Here is a 16,996-nt window from a genome sequence, read left to right on the forward strand (position 1 = left end):
GTTTCCTGCTTGAGCAGGGGGTTGGACTAGAAGACCTCCAAGGTCCCCTCCAACCCTATTATTCTATGTTCTATGAGTTTATCAAATTAGTTCCGAGTGAAGTGCTTGTAGTTTATAGATAAACATCTCTAGTCCATCCCCTTTTACTAGTCCTACATGTGGAGCATGGAAAACCATAGCTTTTGCTTCATTATACAGAAAAGGACAATGCCAACAAAATAAGTACCTTCAATTACATAAGGATTTTTTAAATATAAACTATCAAGCCTAGTATATTGATTATCTCAAAACCTAGTTGTGGGATCTTTGGTATTCCCTGAAGTTATTTTCTTGCAGACCTTTCATTACCCAACTAGGTAACATCATCAATGCTAGTAGGAAGTGGGGTTTGCTCTCATTGCCCTGTCGGTGTGGGTGCGCGTGATCTTGGTAGTTCCTTCATTGGATTGTTGTTTACCTAATTCTAATGATCTGGACTTAGGGCCTACCCCATTCCCCTGCGACACTCCTATGCTCCTTAACTCTTGCCATTTCTCACTTAACCCACGTCTTAAAGAATCAGAACTGGGTCTGCTGAGATTGTTGTCGGTTTGCTAAGCAATCACATCACTTTGTAACCCAAGGATTAGCTATAACTTACCATCTTTGCTTCAACAGTTTAACTGGCATTTTGACAGAAGCGAACTAGAGAAGCTGACCTGTGCCAGCCCCTGGAAACTGAAAATGATGGTTTAGCATTATGGGTCCAAACTTTACAATATCTGCAATAGAATGGTACTTGCATTCTTTGCAATTCTTGGCTGCAGGTAAAGCAGTAGAGATACTCTACTCTTTCGAGTTTGCCTTGGGTGACCTGGTTACATCTGTGCAATTTTCTTACAAGACTGCTTAAATGGAGTGTCTGGCTTAGCTGCCAAATAAGGTCAGAGTCTCACGCAGAAAATAGTTAGCATTAATGAAACATAAGTTTCCCTTCACAAACTGACTCATGTTCTCATTTTTTTTTAAATTTCCACATGGTGGAATTTTAATTTTCCCCCTTTACAGTTCTTGTACATACAGGAACTACAAAATTTGCTGTTGTGGCAACTAACTGATCGGATCAGGAGATAAACAGTTCAGTCCTCCTATAAAACAAAACGCATTTTAACAGCAGAATGGAGTATAAAAACAATCCAGGGTATAGTTTAAAATTTTAACGCCATCCTGTTAAACTAAATAAAACATTTATTGGCCACATTTCTATTGCACTATGAGACGGAAACCTAATTAAAAAGCACCGATAAAAAGATGTAGTACATTTTTGAGACAGTTTTGATCTAATGTGGTTGATTCAAATCATTTGGTTTTCATAAAGACTGAGAAACAAAGCTTCAAACTGTTGCTTTCTGGGTTATTCACCAATACAATAAATAGCACACCTCTTTCTAGACAGATAGTCAGACTTGATTATAACTGGATTCAAATCTGAAAGCAAATCCCATTTTTTGTTTGAATAAAAAAAAAACCTGAATAATTATATGTATAGCTCTGTATTTTTTTAACTAACTACTTTCCATTTATAACATGATGGGCTTAAAAACACAGTACCAATTATTTTGACAATTATGCTCTGGAAATTTACACATACACATAGACCAGGTGATTAAAAGTGAGCAAAGCTCACAACTGATAAAGGAGCCTCTTCTCAGATGTAATCCATTGTGAGAGTACTTACATTTTTATTCTTTAGCACCCATCAGTTTAACAAATTGTATACAAAGAAGAAGCAAAGAAATGGACGTTTCTATCATTTCGCCTCTTTGAAAGATCTGTGCCTCTAGAAACAACCAAGAGCCACAAAAAGACATAACATGACAGACTTTTGAAAAGATAAATCTGCTTGGGGGGTAAACAAGATGTGCATTCAGAATTGAGAGTGCTTTTCCTTAATAAGGCCCAAGCAACCTTTTCTAATAAAAAAAAATTATTGATATTGATTTGCAGCTGATAATGGTGGAAATGTGGTCCCACAGTGAGAAGATATAAATGGACAATCAAGACATTGATAAAGTCAAGTGGACTGTCAGACTACATTGGGCCTGAATCCGTTCTTAAGCTTTCCCTTGTTTATACTAACAACTAGCATAATCAACTGAGAAACTATTTGCCCCAGAAAATAGCTTCATGGTTTCTCCCTATACCGCTTTACAGAAACTTTTTTCTACTTGCATTAAAGAAAGTGCCTTAAAAATGTGCATTTTTAACCCTATGAACTCAATAATAAAAGTTTTAAAAGATCCTCAGGACAAGTCCAACTATTACACCAAAAACAGTTCTGTATAAAATCCTTAAAGAATCAGAGGGCTGAAGCAGCATGAATTTGATGTGTCCAATGCCCAACGTTGAGAGAAAGCCAAATGAAGAAATGTGCTTATTATGCTCAAATGTTGACTTCAAGGCCCTAGGCTTAGTACCCTACCGTGTTGAGTTGATTCCAGTTTGACCTACTCAAAATACACTTCCATCTAAACCTCTGCTTTGAACAAAGCAATTGAAGTTGAGAAGAGATGACCAGTAGCTTCTGAACGTCTTGAGGATATGTGCTGTGGATGAAGGATGGAGATAAACTACTTCTAAAGATCAGAAAGCAAACAATCTCCCTAGCATATTCAATCACTTGGGTGGAATAGCTGGTCACAATCATCAGTGCAGGATTAAACAACTGATTGCTTGGTAGACCTGATGAAGTTTTCCAATTCTAGTAAGTTGCACAAGATATTTCCTTTTGACACACTAATTGTCTCATGTCCACATCCTCATCTTCGGGCACTTTCATTAAAGACCTTTGATTTGGCCGTTGAAAAACGTCGGATTAAAAACCGTGGTGAATTTTACGCCTGAGAATCCTGGTGGTGAGTTTTCCCATTTTTACAAAACTAACAAGCGAAAAGGCAACCAAAATTATGTCAACCGGATAGAATCTCCAAATCCAGAGAGAAGATCTGGACTGCGCTTGCACATGCAGACCTTCATCCGAGCAGCTGGTTGGTCTCCATTTTTCAGTCTTTAATTAGATTTGTTTTCTTCTTTTTCTTCGACAGCATCCATTTCTGTCAGAACACAGTAGCAAATTAACTGAGTGGATCGAGTGACAGCACCTGGGGAAGGAGAAGATTTGAGAGTGAACTGTGTAATTGTGAACGATTACTTCAAAATCGAGTAGCTTGCTAAATCAAGACTGACCTGGGACGTCTTAAAGCAGAGGATGTTTCTGTTTTTAGGCATCCACTGCAAATCTAATCACCCAGTTTAATTTTCCCATAAATTGTGGACACTGTAATGTTTCCTTTAGTAACAATGCCTGCTTATCTGTTGAGCAGATATTACACTAGCCAAACATTAACTGCTTCGAAAAAGGAAAGAGTTTCTCTGTAATCTACCACCAACACAACTTCTCCTGAGATGAACATTATTCCTTCCTCCGCTGAGACTAAATTTAACAGTGGACATGAGGTTTCCATCTGCACAAAAATGGACCCAACCATACTGTTCCTTACATGCTTCTCTTTGTCTTGGACTTTCCTCTTTGCTGAAAGTCAAGGTCTAAACTTCCAATTCAGCATTTGCAGTACAATTTAAATGCAGAGCATCCCATCTTTTTAGCCAGATTAAAATTTGGGAAACTGCCAGTTACGCTGGAATGAGAGGGTCAAGCTAGGAACTAGCTTGGAATTGTTACACAGTAACAATTTATTTATGTTTATGTTTATGCTATCTTGTACATGTTTGATAAATAAATAAATAAGTATAATAAGCTTGACCCCCCCACCCCAAGTTCCATGAAGGGATCTGGTTATTCCCAGGGGTAGGTAAGTAGCCTGGGGAATATTCTTGTACAAAAGTAGAAAGCAATAAAGTTGCTTATATTTAGCTGTTCATGACTGGCTCTGACTGCCTGCACCTGATATAAATGGCAAATTTAAACTGAAGACCTTTATGAATAAGTGTAAATTTTCTTAAACCCAACCCATATCTGCTCTTCTCCAGAGTTTTTCTTTTGTTACAATTGCCTAAGAAGACGGGAAAAAGCTAACATACCCTTATTCACATTTACTACTGAAACGAGTGAACAGCTAGCTGTAAGACACGGAGTGGTATGGAAAGGGTGGCATGTGGAATATCCCATCATTCAGTGCAGTTGACTAAGACCTCAATAAAAGATAATCAGCAGGGGGTTGAAATAGAAGACCTCCAAGCCAATTATTCTATGCTCTATGAAAACAATCCTTACCTAAGACTTTGCTGACCAAAGGTGGCCTTTTGGATACAGGCAAGTAGACCCCCATGAAGTAGACTGGAATTCCAGAGAGTGCAATTCCAATGCCAATCAGAGAATTAACGGTGTCACTGTAGAGTGGCACAACCACTAAAAAAACCGAGCACATACAGAAGACGATTGGGAAAAACAGGCTCAGCTGGAAAACAGAAAATACAGCACTGAATAAGGAGGAAGAGGAAGAGGAAGAAGTCATGTTCCAATGTACAGTTTTTCCCATAGTCATTAGAGGTAGTCCTCAACTCACAATCGTTTATATAGCAACCCCTTAAAGTACAACAGCACTGAGAAAAGTTATTTACAACTAGTCCTTGCACTTACAACCATCATAGCATCTCCATGGCCATCTGACCTCAACTGCAGTGAACCCCTTAACAATGCACCCAAAAGGTAATAAAATTAGGCCTGATTTTGCTTAGGAATAGAAATTCTGATGACAATTGTGGTTATAACTCAAAGACTAACTGTTCTGTTTCCAGAAATAACCTTTCACCCATTCAGAAATTACTAATAGGCCCACAGAAAAAACCAGGACCACCCCCAATACAACAAAGTATAGTGTTCCTCTTTGAAAATCACTGAATTTGGTAACTCAGCGCATTTTAATGTGGAAAATTTTGTGCCGGTACTCGTTGTTTGTTTGGTTGGTACTCAACGCCCAAGCTAGAACTTGTCAGTGTTGGCTGCTTTGTACTTTGCTGGCCCTTTCCAGTTTGTTTTGTACTCATTGTTTTGGTACTTGTTGCATCTCCCAGAACCAATTAATGACGAGTATCGAGGTACCTAGAGCAGGGGTGGGCAAACTTTTTGGCTCGGGGCCGCATTGACTTTTAAAATTTGACAGACGGGCCGGGTCAGCACAAGATTTTTGGGAATCGCCCCCTTCCCCCTTCTCCTCCTTCCCTCCCCTCGGAGGCCGAGTCAGGAGTTGCTACCGCGGCGCGGCCCGGCTGGCTCCAGTCCTGCGTTGCCTCGGGAAGGGAAAGGCAAAAAGGAAGAGCTGCGGTGGTGCTTTGCAATGGGAGCAGCGGCACCGGAGGCTCAGGCTCAGCGGCTCCTGGTTTTGCCTTTTCCTTCCCAAGGCAACGCAGGACTGGAGCCGCGCGGAGCTGCGCCGGTGGTAGCAACTCCTGACAGCCCCAGCCGGACACCTGAGCGGAGCCCGGGCGAAGCTGCCTGTTGCTGCTGCCGGAGCACCGCCGGGTCGCCTCCTCCAAGCAGCCCACCCGCCCGCCAGGCTTCCCCTCTGCCGCGCGGCTCAGGGCCAGGCGCGAGCGCCCGCGAGTTAAAGGGAAGGCCGAAAGTTGCTGGGAAGTTGCTCGGGTGCTGGGAGCAGGCTTTTAAAGTGCTGCCCGAGCAAAGTTTAAGCAGTCCGCCCACCCCGGGCGGAACCCTTCCCGCTCCTTGGCGGGAAGACGCTCCAGCCTGCAAACTTTGCCTTTGCAAAGTTTAAGCCTGGAAGCCCGGAAAAAAAAGGGGATCGGCGGGGACTCACCTTCGGAGAGGTCGCACTCAAGGTGATTTCAAACTCCCAGCCGAGGCCTTTGCAAAGTTCTTTTCTTTCCTACCCGAGAGCGCTCCGCACTGTTTTGCAGCTTTGGGGGCCACGCGGCACAGGGCAATACGCCACGCCCAGCGATTTTTTTTCAGGGCGGGCCGGATTGGACAGACCAACGGGCCGGATGTGGCCCGCGGGCCGTAGTTTGCCCACCCCTGACCTAGAGGGATGCGATGGCTCAGTGGCTAAGACGCTGAGCTTGTCGATCAGAAAGGTGGGCAGTTCGAATCCCTAGCGCCGCATAATGGAGTGAGCTCCCGTTACTTGGCCCAGCTTCTGCCAACCTAGCAGTTCGAAAGTATATAATAGGGACCCCTTTGGTGGGAAGGGAACAGCATTCCGTGCACCTTTGAAGGTGTTTAGTCCTGCTGACCACATGACCACAGAGACGTCTTCGTACAATGCTGGCTCTTCAGCTTTGTAACGGAGATGAGCCCTACAACCGAAAATGACTAGCACATATGTGCAAGGGGAACCTTTACCTTTACCTATTAAGTTACCACTGTAGTCTTAACCTCTTTGCAAAAAAATATCAGTGATTGCTTTTCTATAAACGACGGGTTTAATCTTGTGTTCGTTTCCTACCTTGAGTGGTCGATGGCGATCTGGTTGTTTCCAGCGGAGGTAGAGCTGTCCAGCAATGGACAACCCGACAAAGAACCAATAGCTGAAACTGAAATAGTTAATAAGCAGAAAGACATCTTCGACGGTCAAGTAGATGAGGCTCATAGTACACTATTAAGAGAAGAGAAGAGAAAGGCATTAAAAATTCCAAGCACAGCATTTTCTGAATTCTATATAAGCAGCAACACTTTGACCGACTTACTCTTTGGGCGAGTAGGGTCACTTTGAGGCTAAAACATCATTCCTACAGGTAGTCCTCGACTTACGACCACAATTGAGCCCAAAATTTCTGTTGTTCGGTGAGACGTTTGTTTTAAGTGAGCTTTTGCCCCATTTTACGCCCTTTCTTGCCACAATGGTTAAGTGAATCACTGCAGTTGGTTTTGCTTGTCAAAAGGTTGCAAAAGGGGATCGCGAGATCTTAAGACACAGCAACAGTCGTAAGTATGAACCCATTGCCAAGCATTTGAGTTTTGATCACGTGATTATAGGGACGCTACAAGGGTCGTCAGTGTGTAAAAGGGTTATAATTCACTTTTTTTCCAGTGCTGTTGTAACTTTGGTCACTAAAGGAACTGTTGCAAGTCGAGGACTACCTGCAATGGAGAAAATAGCAGCAGGAAGCAAATGGGAGCAAATTTAGATTCCTTTATTTCCAGGGTTCTAAACATCTTTAGTGTTTTGAGGCAAGGCAGAAAGCCAGAGCTGGAATACAATTTTATCCCGCCCTCACTATTCCTCACCTTTGCTGGATATTTTCTGAGATTTCTCACCCTTCCCCCACCCCAAAAAGGCTTAAAGGCCAATGGGAATTGGAATCCAGAATCTGACCTCCCCGTCATGTTTCAGAAGAGTTAGGTTCAGAGGTGGTATTCAGCCGGTTCTGACCAGTTCTATAGAACCGGTAGCGAAAAATTTGAGTAGTTCAGAGAAGCGGCAAATCCCACCTCTGACTGGCCCCACCAACCCCATCTCTTCTCTGCCTCCCATCGAGTCCCAGCTGATCCACTGGGTCTCCTTTGGTTGCCCTGCACAGGAGAACGGAGCTGGAAAGCAGGTTAGTGGGGTGGGGAAGGAATGGGTATTTTGCAGTATCCTTCCCCTGGAGTGGGGTGGGAATGGGTATTTTGAAGAATCCTTCCCCTGCCATGCCCACCAAGCCACGCCAACCAAGCCACGCCCACAGAACCGGTAGTAAAAAAAAAATTGAATCCCACCACTGGTTAGTTTGCCAAATTTTGCAATGGCCTCTGCAATGCTCTCCCAAGGTTTAGAAAATCCCCATCACCTCTGTCCATTATCCACATTAAAGAGGTATGATGACCACAGAGAAAATAAGCTTTAGCAGTTTTCTGGGATCAAAAAGTCTTATTTGTCTTCTCAGTCCATAGATCTGTAGTGCAGGATGAGCATAACGGACTGGAATTTTTACTCTTAACAACTTGGTAATCCCTTGCACCGGGAGCGGAGTCGGTGTGATCGAACAGAGCATCAGCGTTTATTGGCCGGATGCCCTTCCTGAAGCCTAAGTGGAGTTCGCAGCAGACAATAACTCATTGCGCTGAGAAATATCTGCCGCTGCCTAGGATCGAACTCATAGCCTCCCGATTGTGAAGCAAGAGCTCTACCTGAACAATCACAGTAAATTGGCTTACATTGAAGAGAAGAGCTGGGACGGGTGTAAACCTTCCAATATGGATCATGGATAAGAGGTCAGGCAGATGACCTTCCCGAGATCCTACGAAGAAGAGCCTAAATAAAAGAGACAGCAGGCTTAATATCCTATGCAGTATAAATCGAAGAACAGTTCACAACCTCCCTCTCCATGGTTTCTATTAAATGAAGTGAAAATTATCTGTAACAACAGTCAGAAAACTCCATTTAGATCACTGTTTCTCAAACTTGGCAGCTTAAAACAGGGGTCCCCAACCACCGGGCCCCAGACCGGTACCGGTCCGTGGAACATTTTCTACCGGGCCGCCGGTTTGCTGGGCGCCGCCATCTTGTTTCGATGAGAAAGTGCTTCCGGGTGAGCTTTTCTGGTTTGGAAAGCGGCGTTTGGGTCCTGAAGGAATCCTCGCGCCTTAGTTTCATCGAGGGGGGGGCGGCTTCGAATGAAACTAAGGCGCGAGGATTCCTTCAGCACCCAAGGCAAGGCGAGCCGAGCGACCGTCCCGAAGCCGTCCCGAAGCCCATCGACAAAGGTACAAAGGATGAGTTGAAGGTGGCGGGGAGAAGCGGGGGACGGCTGGCTGGCCGGTCGCTCAGCTCGCCTTGCCTTGTCATGCGTGCTGATGCTGGTCCCGGGCCGTGGATCATTTTGTGATGCCGGTACCGGGCCGTGGCACAAAAAAGGTTGGGGGCCACTGGCTTAAAAGATGTGTAGACTTCAACTCCCAGAATTCCCTAGCTACCCTTATTTGAAACAACGAATTTAAGCTGGGTGATGGCAGGATGGAGAAGGCCGAAGAACTGAAAGTGAGGGAAATGATATTGAGAATATGGAATAAATACAAAGCACAGGTTGTGCCCCAAAACACTGTTATGGTTCTCAGCACAAGAGGCATTTTATAGAGAGAAATAATAGGCAATCACAAATGGCAATTCCAGCAGGCTTTAGGGATTATTTTGGTTTCAATTATCTCCTTCTGCAATGGGATTAAGAGGGCAATCCCACTGCAGGAGGAGATAATTAAAACCATTTGTTTGTTTCTTTGCTTATTTTATTGCTAATTCTTATGGTTTTGACCCTGGTTACATATGACTGGTATCTCAGATGTTCAGAATCAGGATTACTGAGAATGGGATATAAACTAAGTAAATAAATAAACAAATGCAAATGATATGATGTTTGAAAGCATCCTGTCATATTATGTCACCATGTGGTTTGGAAGAATTACTATTTCAGACAGGAAGGCTGTGCAGAGAGTGGTGAGGACAGCAGAAAAGATTATTGGACATTCAGGAGCTGTAGTGGTGCAGTGGTTAGAATGTGGTAATGCAGGCTACTTCTGCTGACTTCTGGCTGCCAGAGGTTAGACAGTTCGATTTTCACCAGTTCAAAGTTGAGTCAGTCTTCTATCCTTCCAAGGTGGATAAAATGAGGACCCAGATTGTTGGGGGCAACTGCTTAGAGAGTACTTGTTAACTCTCAAAACTGTGTTTTTTCCCCTGCTACGTATTCAAAATGGACTGTGATTAATATACATATATGTATATGCATGTATGTGCATGCTATATATTTTCTTTTGAGAGCAGGCACCAGAATTTCATTTAAAAAAAAAATGTGTGCCAGTATGTTTACAGAAAAAAGTGACAATAAAGGTTATCTTGCAACTTATCTTATCTTAATCTTATTTCCTCTTTCATATAAACAGAAATGATGTTTTCATATAAACAGAAATCAAATTTTAAACCAAATCATATCTTCAATAAGCTTAGATGTAGAATATTCTTGTGGTTAGGGGTACACAGCAAGTACGATAAAGCAAAATTAAATTGTTGTTCTTTTACCTGGATGAAGCTAAAATAGAGGCATTCAGTCCCCCAAAACAGGACAAGGCGACAGCTATTGGAATGGTCCAGCTGAAAATCCCAAATACTTGGTCAGCAAATGTCTAACATGATAGAAGAGAAAAGGAAGGAAAAATTAGAATGCATTTAACATGCACTGGAACGGTGATTTCAAAATGTTAAAAGTTCAGGAAGTTCACAGCCAATCTCAGCAAGTAAACAAATCTGTAGTGCTTTTCTTGTCTGTGCTTCCAAACAGCCTCGTACAAGCACAAAGCCGAAAGCACCAGCCTGAAGATGGTGAGTGGGACCTCGTCGAAACGTTGCCTAGATACTCTCAATCTTACACGGGAAATTATATATATATATATATATAATATATATGCTCGATACCCGTGCTTCACTACGAAATTATGTGGTCGGGCTTAGTTTTGGGGGAGGAAAATAAGGGGGGGGGATCTGCCTACCAGCATCCATCGGTATTCATCTGGCTAGTGTCCTGTCAGTGTGTGAGAGAATTGAGGCTGTTTGGAAACTGAAACAGTATTTGCTATGTGAGCAAGGACACAGCAAAGAGCCTGGGCGTGGCTTAGCTCAACTGTTCTGGACTAAAGCTGCTTGGTGCTGTGAAACTAAAACTGAAACTGAAATTCCTCTCCTCTGCTAGTGTTTTGTATTTGGACTTCTTTTCAGGTGGGGAAGGGGAGTAGAACTCCTTAGCATCAGAGCGTGTTAATAATATAGGAAATACTAATGCTCTGATGGTGGTTCGAAAAATCCTTTCTTAGTGAGCACCTAGAAGCCAAGAGGAACATACGTGCCAAATTTCAATTTATAGGCTTTACAATTCTGGAGGTTTTGTGATGATGCATGAGTGGTATTGAGAGAGAGAGAGAAAGAGAGAGAGGGAGGGAGAGAGGGGGGAGAGAGGGAGGGAAGGAGGGAGGGAAGAGCAGGCAGGCAGATATTTAATTGTTTATGCTTTCCTAATCTACTTTCTTATTTTGTTCTACCTTTCTTAACCCTATTAGAGAGGTTGAAGGTTTTTCACATTATGATCAGCTGAAAAGTAGACTGTTCCCAGTCTCTCACAAATGCATGTATTTGCCACAGTAGCAGCATTTGGTATTTACATCCGGAGATCTGGGGTTTTTTCCTGTCACCCCTAGACCTAACAGACTTTAAATCCCAATTTACGCAAATATATGTGACTGCCATCCAACATATACACTTTATCCATAACGCAACAACTAGCAAACTACCACAAACCACTTTCCTGCCATAAATAGTTCCCAATAACTTGGTTTTCTGCAATCTCTGGAACACCCCAGAATGAGAACTATCAAATATTTTCACTTAGGGATTTTGTATTTTTAGGCATTTGAGAGTAGGATTTGGGGTTCACTGGGCAAAACTCTAAGAAAGAAGGTATGCCAAAAAATTTTTTAAAAAAAGACAATTGCAAACATACATCTGATTATTGCCACGTGACAAAGAAGGTACGTCAAATAAGAATGCTAAGGGGGCTCATGTTCCTGAAAACAATGTTGCACAGATGAAAAACGTGGTCTCCTGAACTTTGAAAAAAAGGAATAGTTCAACCACCCTTCAAATTTTTCAACCCTTGCCAGAATGATTAATTTCACTTAATTTAGCTGGCAGTTATCAACCAGGGGCGGGGCGGGGGGGGAGAGGCTGAAAAAGTGCAGATGCCTTACAGTATGGGGAAGATTGCCAAAGTGAATTGCCTTCCCTTGCTTAAACCTGCTCACTGTTTAAAACAGAACAGAGCACAAATGATAAATGGGACCAACTGTAACTTTAGTACACCAACAAACCTGGCAAAGAACAACAGCGAATAAAGCTGCTTTTCACAAACAGGAGATAATGTAAGGCATTACATTCACTGAACAAAGTTCAGGATTAGGAGTGGCCACAGGGTGGAGATTCATGCTATCAATCCATGATCTAAACCTTTCTGAGCTCATGATCAGCACCTGGCCATCTCTCTCACAGATGTTTCACCCACACAGTCTTTATTTTTTCCCCCTGCAGATAGATGAATCACTGATAACCGATGAAGAATTGCTAGGTGCGGTAAATAAAACGTTGGTGCTAATCACAGGCCTATCCATTGGCAGTAAGACAGATGGGTCTCCATATTGGTAGGATCTGTGATTAGCGTGCAGTACTGCAGGCTACTTCTGCTGACTACTGGCTGCCCGCCTGCAATTTGGCAGTTTGAATCTCACCAGGCTCAAGGTTGACTCAGCTTTCCATCCTTCCGAGGTGGGTAAAATGAGGACCCAGATTGTTGGGGGGCAATAAGCTGACTTTGCAAAACTGCTTAGAGAGAGCTAAAAAGCATTGTGAAGTGGTATATAAGTCTAAATTCTATTCTATTGCCATGGTGGCGCAGTAGTTAGAATGCAGCATTGCAGGCTAACTCACTGCTCATTGCCAAGAGTTCGATCCTGACTGGCTCAAGGTTGACTCAGCCTTCCGTCCTTTGGAGGTGGGCAAAATGAGGACCCAGATCGTTGGGGGCAAGAGGCTGACTTTGTAAACTGCTTAGAGACGGCTGTTAAAACACTGCGAAGTGGCATATAAGTCTAAGTGCTATTGCTATTCACATTTTCACGGTGGTGACTGTAGGATGAACAATTGCAGCAACTGGGAATTTCCCAGCCTAATGAAGAGAAGGACTAAGGCATCACATGATGGTGATCTTCCAGTATTTGATCTCCAAGGCAACTGAGGGCAGGATAAGAAGTAATGGATTGAAGGACATCAAAGAGAAAGCCAACCTGGAAATAAGGAGGAATTTCCTGACAATGAGAACAATTAACTAGTGGAATAGCATGCCTCAAGTTGTGGATGCTCCATTGCTGGAGGTTTTCAAGAAAAGATTGGATAATCATTTGACTGGGATGATTTAAGGTTCATGCCTTGAGCAAAAGTTTGGGCTAGAAGACCTTGGAGGTCCCTTACAGTCCTATGATTCTTCATACTACTTCCAACTTGGCTAACACGAAGGCAAAGGTAAAGGTAAAGGTTCCCCTCGCACATATGGGCTAGTTGTTTCTGGCTCTAGAGGGCGGTGGTCATCTCTGCTACAAAGCCAAAGAGCCAGCACGGTCCGAAGACGTCATGTAGTAGCCAACATGACTAAACACCGAAGGCGCACGGAACACTGTTACCTTCCCACCAAAGGGGTCCCTATTTTCCTACTTGCATTTTTTTAACATGCTTTCGAACTGCTAGGTTGGCAGAAGCTGGGACAAGGAATGGGAAGCTCACTCCGTGACGCGGCGCTAGGGATTCGAACCACCGAACTGTTGACCTTTCTGATCGACAAGCTCAGCGTCTTAGCCACTGAGCCCTTTAACACGAAGACAGAAATACTCCTCAAAAATGTCCCGATAGTGAGAACAATTAACTGATGGAATGAGTTGCCTTCAGAAGTTGTGGGTAAGTTGTGGTAACTTATACACTGAAATTGTTTGGCTTATTTGTTTCTGCTCTAAGCTTGGCCAAGGTTTCTCAACCAAATAAACACAACGCAAGCAAGTGAAATCTTGCTCATCTCATTTCCAGTTTCAGCTTGTAATTTAATAGTGCATGAAAAAAAATATTTACAGGTTTTGAACAGAGAAAAACAAGCGGGCCTCTAAAGAGTTTTATCCTTAAAAACGGAAGGAATTCAGAAGTTAAAATAAGAACAGGAAAATGATAGTCCATTGGTGGAATGAATGGCCTGTATGTCAGAAATTGTGTAGGGTCTTTTGCTTAGGTGGGGAGAGGGGGGTTGGACTAGATGACCTACAAGATCCTTTCCAACTCTGTTAATCTGTAATCTGTATGAGTGTGAAAAATGATGCAACTAAAATAGAAAATGACACATATAGCTTCTTCTAAAGATTCTCACTAAACTTCACTTAAATTGTCTCCAATTTTAACAAATGTTTGTGACTGATTGGAGAAGTACCCTTGTTTTACAGGTAGTTCTTGATTTACAATGGTAATTCAGCCCGGAATTGCTGTAAATAATTGCAGTCCTTAAGTGACTGTAAAAGTCATTCAGTTGCCAAGCAGCCAAAATGCAATCATATATCTTTGTGTATGTGTGTTTGTGTTATGCATGCACTCATCAGAATTTCAAAATTGCGTCATACCCCCTTTTTGGTGGTCAATATCACTTTAAATGGTTGCTAAGCAACCATTTAAGTGAAGACTATCTGTAATTGCTCAGCATTATTTTTTTGTACTGCTTTACTTTGTGCTCAATCGGGGTCAGGCTAGAAGCCCTCCAGGGTCCCTTCTAGCTCCATGAGTCTAAAATGAAATGTGAAATGTTCATTTTTGCTCTGTATGAGGGCCCCTCCGCAACGAACCCACAGATATCACTTACAACCTGCTAAAAGCAGAAATACTCCTCATTTCACTGCAATTTTAGTCACATGTTTAGGTCCTAGGATCACTAAGCTACCCTGAAGTGTTAGGAAAGTAGGCCCAGTTCACCAGCCTCTCAGGCAGAATCACCTGTGGAGAGGATAGCATCCAAGTTACATTAATTGCATTTTTCTCCTTTGGTAATTAAAAGGGCTTTCAGTTAAAATCACAGCTAAGGGTAGCTGAGGATTTAATCCAATAAATCTTCACTTAGTTTAGTACAAATTTCAACTCAGTCTCCTGATTAACATCAAATCCAGAGGAAATGCAATTTCACCAATTAGTCACCAGGTATAGGAAGCTCCAACAATATTTCTAAACTTGAATGACTGCCAAATCACTCGGGGATAAAAGGCATAACTCGGCCTTCCCTTTTCTTTCAAGCGGAAAAGTTAAACAGTTATCGAGCTATTAACAACTGGGGGGGGGGGGAAATAGAAATGAGGTCATTGAAACCATAATTCCAATATCAAATTGTTCAGGTGGAAGCAGGGACTCAAGAGCCGAATCTAACAAAATAAATAAAATAAAATCGTACAGCCAGACTTACCACTGCAACGGCATCGCTAGAAAGTATAGCATTAATATCCAGCACTGTATAGTAAGCTATATTGGTCAAGATGTAGATAATTGTCACAATCGGCATAGAAATAGCAATAGCAAGAGGCAAATTCCTGGTCAAATAAAACAGAAAGAAAACACTTCAGTATGAATCGCTAGGAACCCTTTTCCCCCTCCTCTCTGACAAACCCCTGCTTGAAACCTGGAATAACGTCTGTTCATATTTGCAGTGTTTATAGAACCATGTGAAAGTTTAAGAAAGGCATTAAAGCACATTAGGTTTTTCAAAAAGTGCTTTATTTACATTATCCTGGCACCCCATCTGTTCCAGAGGTTGTAAATGTGTACTGATTATAGCACAGCAGAGATTCACATGATGGGAGGATCAAATCAGGAACTCAGAAGTCTGTATTCCTTCCCAGTCACCGCATATGAAAAGTCAACATTGCGAAAAAGGAGAATATTTCACGGGGTTGAAAAGTCCAACCTCTCTGAGGCTGGCTGGTTTTCTTGCAGATGTTACATTACCCAACTAGGTAACGTCATCCGTGCTAGAAGCTAGAAGCACTGATGGTGTTACCCAGTTTGGGTAATGAAATGTTTGCAAGAAAATAACCAAGCTCAGGGAGCACTTAAGGACCCCCTCAAAAGTCAATATATCATCAACAACAAAAAATTAGATTAAAACGTCTCCCTCCAAAACATGATACGTTTCTATGGAGCAGCATTTCAGACATGGAAGGCTGTAATACATAATGTCAAATCTAAATGTGGTATTAGGGATACGTGAATTCAAAAAAGACCACAAAAAATTAGAGCAAGTTGAGAGGAGACTAGGAAGACGGTGAAGGGTCTGGAGACCAAGCCTTATGAGAATCAGTGGTGGGATTCAAAGGTTTTTTTTACTACTGGTTCTCTGAACGTGGCTTGGTGGGCGTGGCAGGGGAAGGATGCTGCAAAATCCCCATTCCCTCCCCACCCCACTAACCTGCTTTCCAGCTCCATTCTCCTGTGCAGGGCAATCAAAGAAGACCCAGCTAATCAGCTGGGATTTGGGAGGCAAAGAATAGATGGGGACAGGGCCAGTCAGAGGTGGGATTGGCTGGTTCTCCAAACTACTCAAAATGTCCGCTACTGGTTCTCCAGAACTGGTCAGAACCTGCTGAATACCCACCTCTGATGAGAATGCTTCAATGATCTGAATATTGCAACTAATTTTGGTCCCCTTACTACAAAATAGATGTTGAGACTTTGGAAAAAGTTCAGAGAAGATCAAACTAAGATGATTGAAGGCCTGGAGACTAAAGCATATGAAGAATGGCTGCAGGATTTGGGTCCGGCTAGTCTAAAGAAAAGAAGAATTAGGGGCGACATGATAGCAGTATTTCAGTATTTTGAGGGGCTGCCACAAAGAAGAGGGGGTCAAATTATTCTCTAAAGCACCCGAAGGCAGGACAAGAAACATTGGTTGGAAACCAATCAAGGAGAGAAGCAACCTGGGATTAAGGAGAAACTTCCTAGCAGTGAGGACAATTTACCAGTGGAACAGCTGGCCACCAGAAAACATGGGTGCTCCATCACTGGGAGGCCAGCCACTTGTCTGAGATTGTATAAGTTCTCCTGCTTGGACAGGGTGACACATGCAGTGGTGAACTTCCCTTCCCTGGACATCTTCAACAGGATGGATGGTCAACTGTCAGTAAAGTTCTAATAGATCCTGCTCTGGTTTGATTAGATAGCCTCTAAATGCCCCTTCCAAGTCAATGATTCTATGGTTCTAAAGTATGAAAGCCAAACTGAAGTCTACAAGGGAGGTTCAGATGCCATTGTTTAGGAAATGGAACTCTTCTGAGAATTTTAGAACATTCCAATTTCTCCTCCAGACTACATGGGTTCAGCCCAGTGCTTCCCCATGCTTTACTCCTATTTGACTGGAAGTCTGGTCCAGCCCTAAAACAGTTTCCTTCATC

The 16,996-nt window shown here is 42.8% G+C and overlaps 1 protein-coding gene across 3 annotated transcripts in view; it reads right to left on the reverse strand.

Annotated features, from left to right (window-relative positions):
- Positions 1-1,211: 1,211 nt before the first annotated feature.
- Positions 1,212-16,996, reverse strand: part of SLC7A6 (solute carrier family 7 member 6) — a 48,780-nt gene continuing 32,995 nt past the window's right edge. For all 3 annotated transcript variants that reach the window (XM_087971659.1, XM_087971663.1, XM_087971660.1), the window contains exons 5-10: positions 15,016-15,139; positions 10,014-10,117; positions 8,156-8,252; positions 6,462-6,611; positions 4,274-4,457; positions 1,212-3,140 (exon numbers count right to left, since the gene is read on the reverse strand). In XM_087971659.1, coding sequence (XP_087827785.1) covers positions 3,049-3,140; positions 4,274-4,457; positions 6,462-6,611; positions 8,156-8,252; positions 10,014-10,117; positions 15,016-15,139 — 751 coding nt within the window. In that variant the 3' untranslated portion in view covers positions 1,212-3,048. The remainder of the gene's footprint in view (positions 3,141-4,273; positions 4,458-6,461; positions 6,612-8,155; positions 8,253-10,013; positions 10,118-15,015; positions 15,140-16,996) is intronic.

This window comes from Notechis scutatus, chromosome 9 (assembly GCF_049901735.1).
Source record: "Notechis scutatus isolate UNSWTSFEM ecotype Mainland chromosome 9, rNotScu1.2, whole genome shotgun sequence".
In the NCBI taxonomy this organism is placed as follows: Eukaryota; Metazoa; Chordata; class Lepidosauria; order Squamata; family Elapidae; genus Notechis; species Notechis scutatus.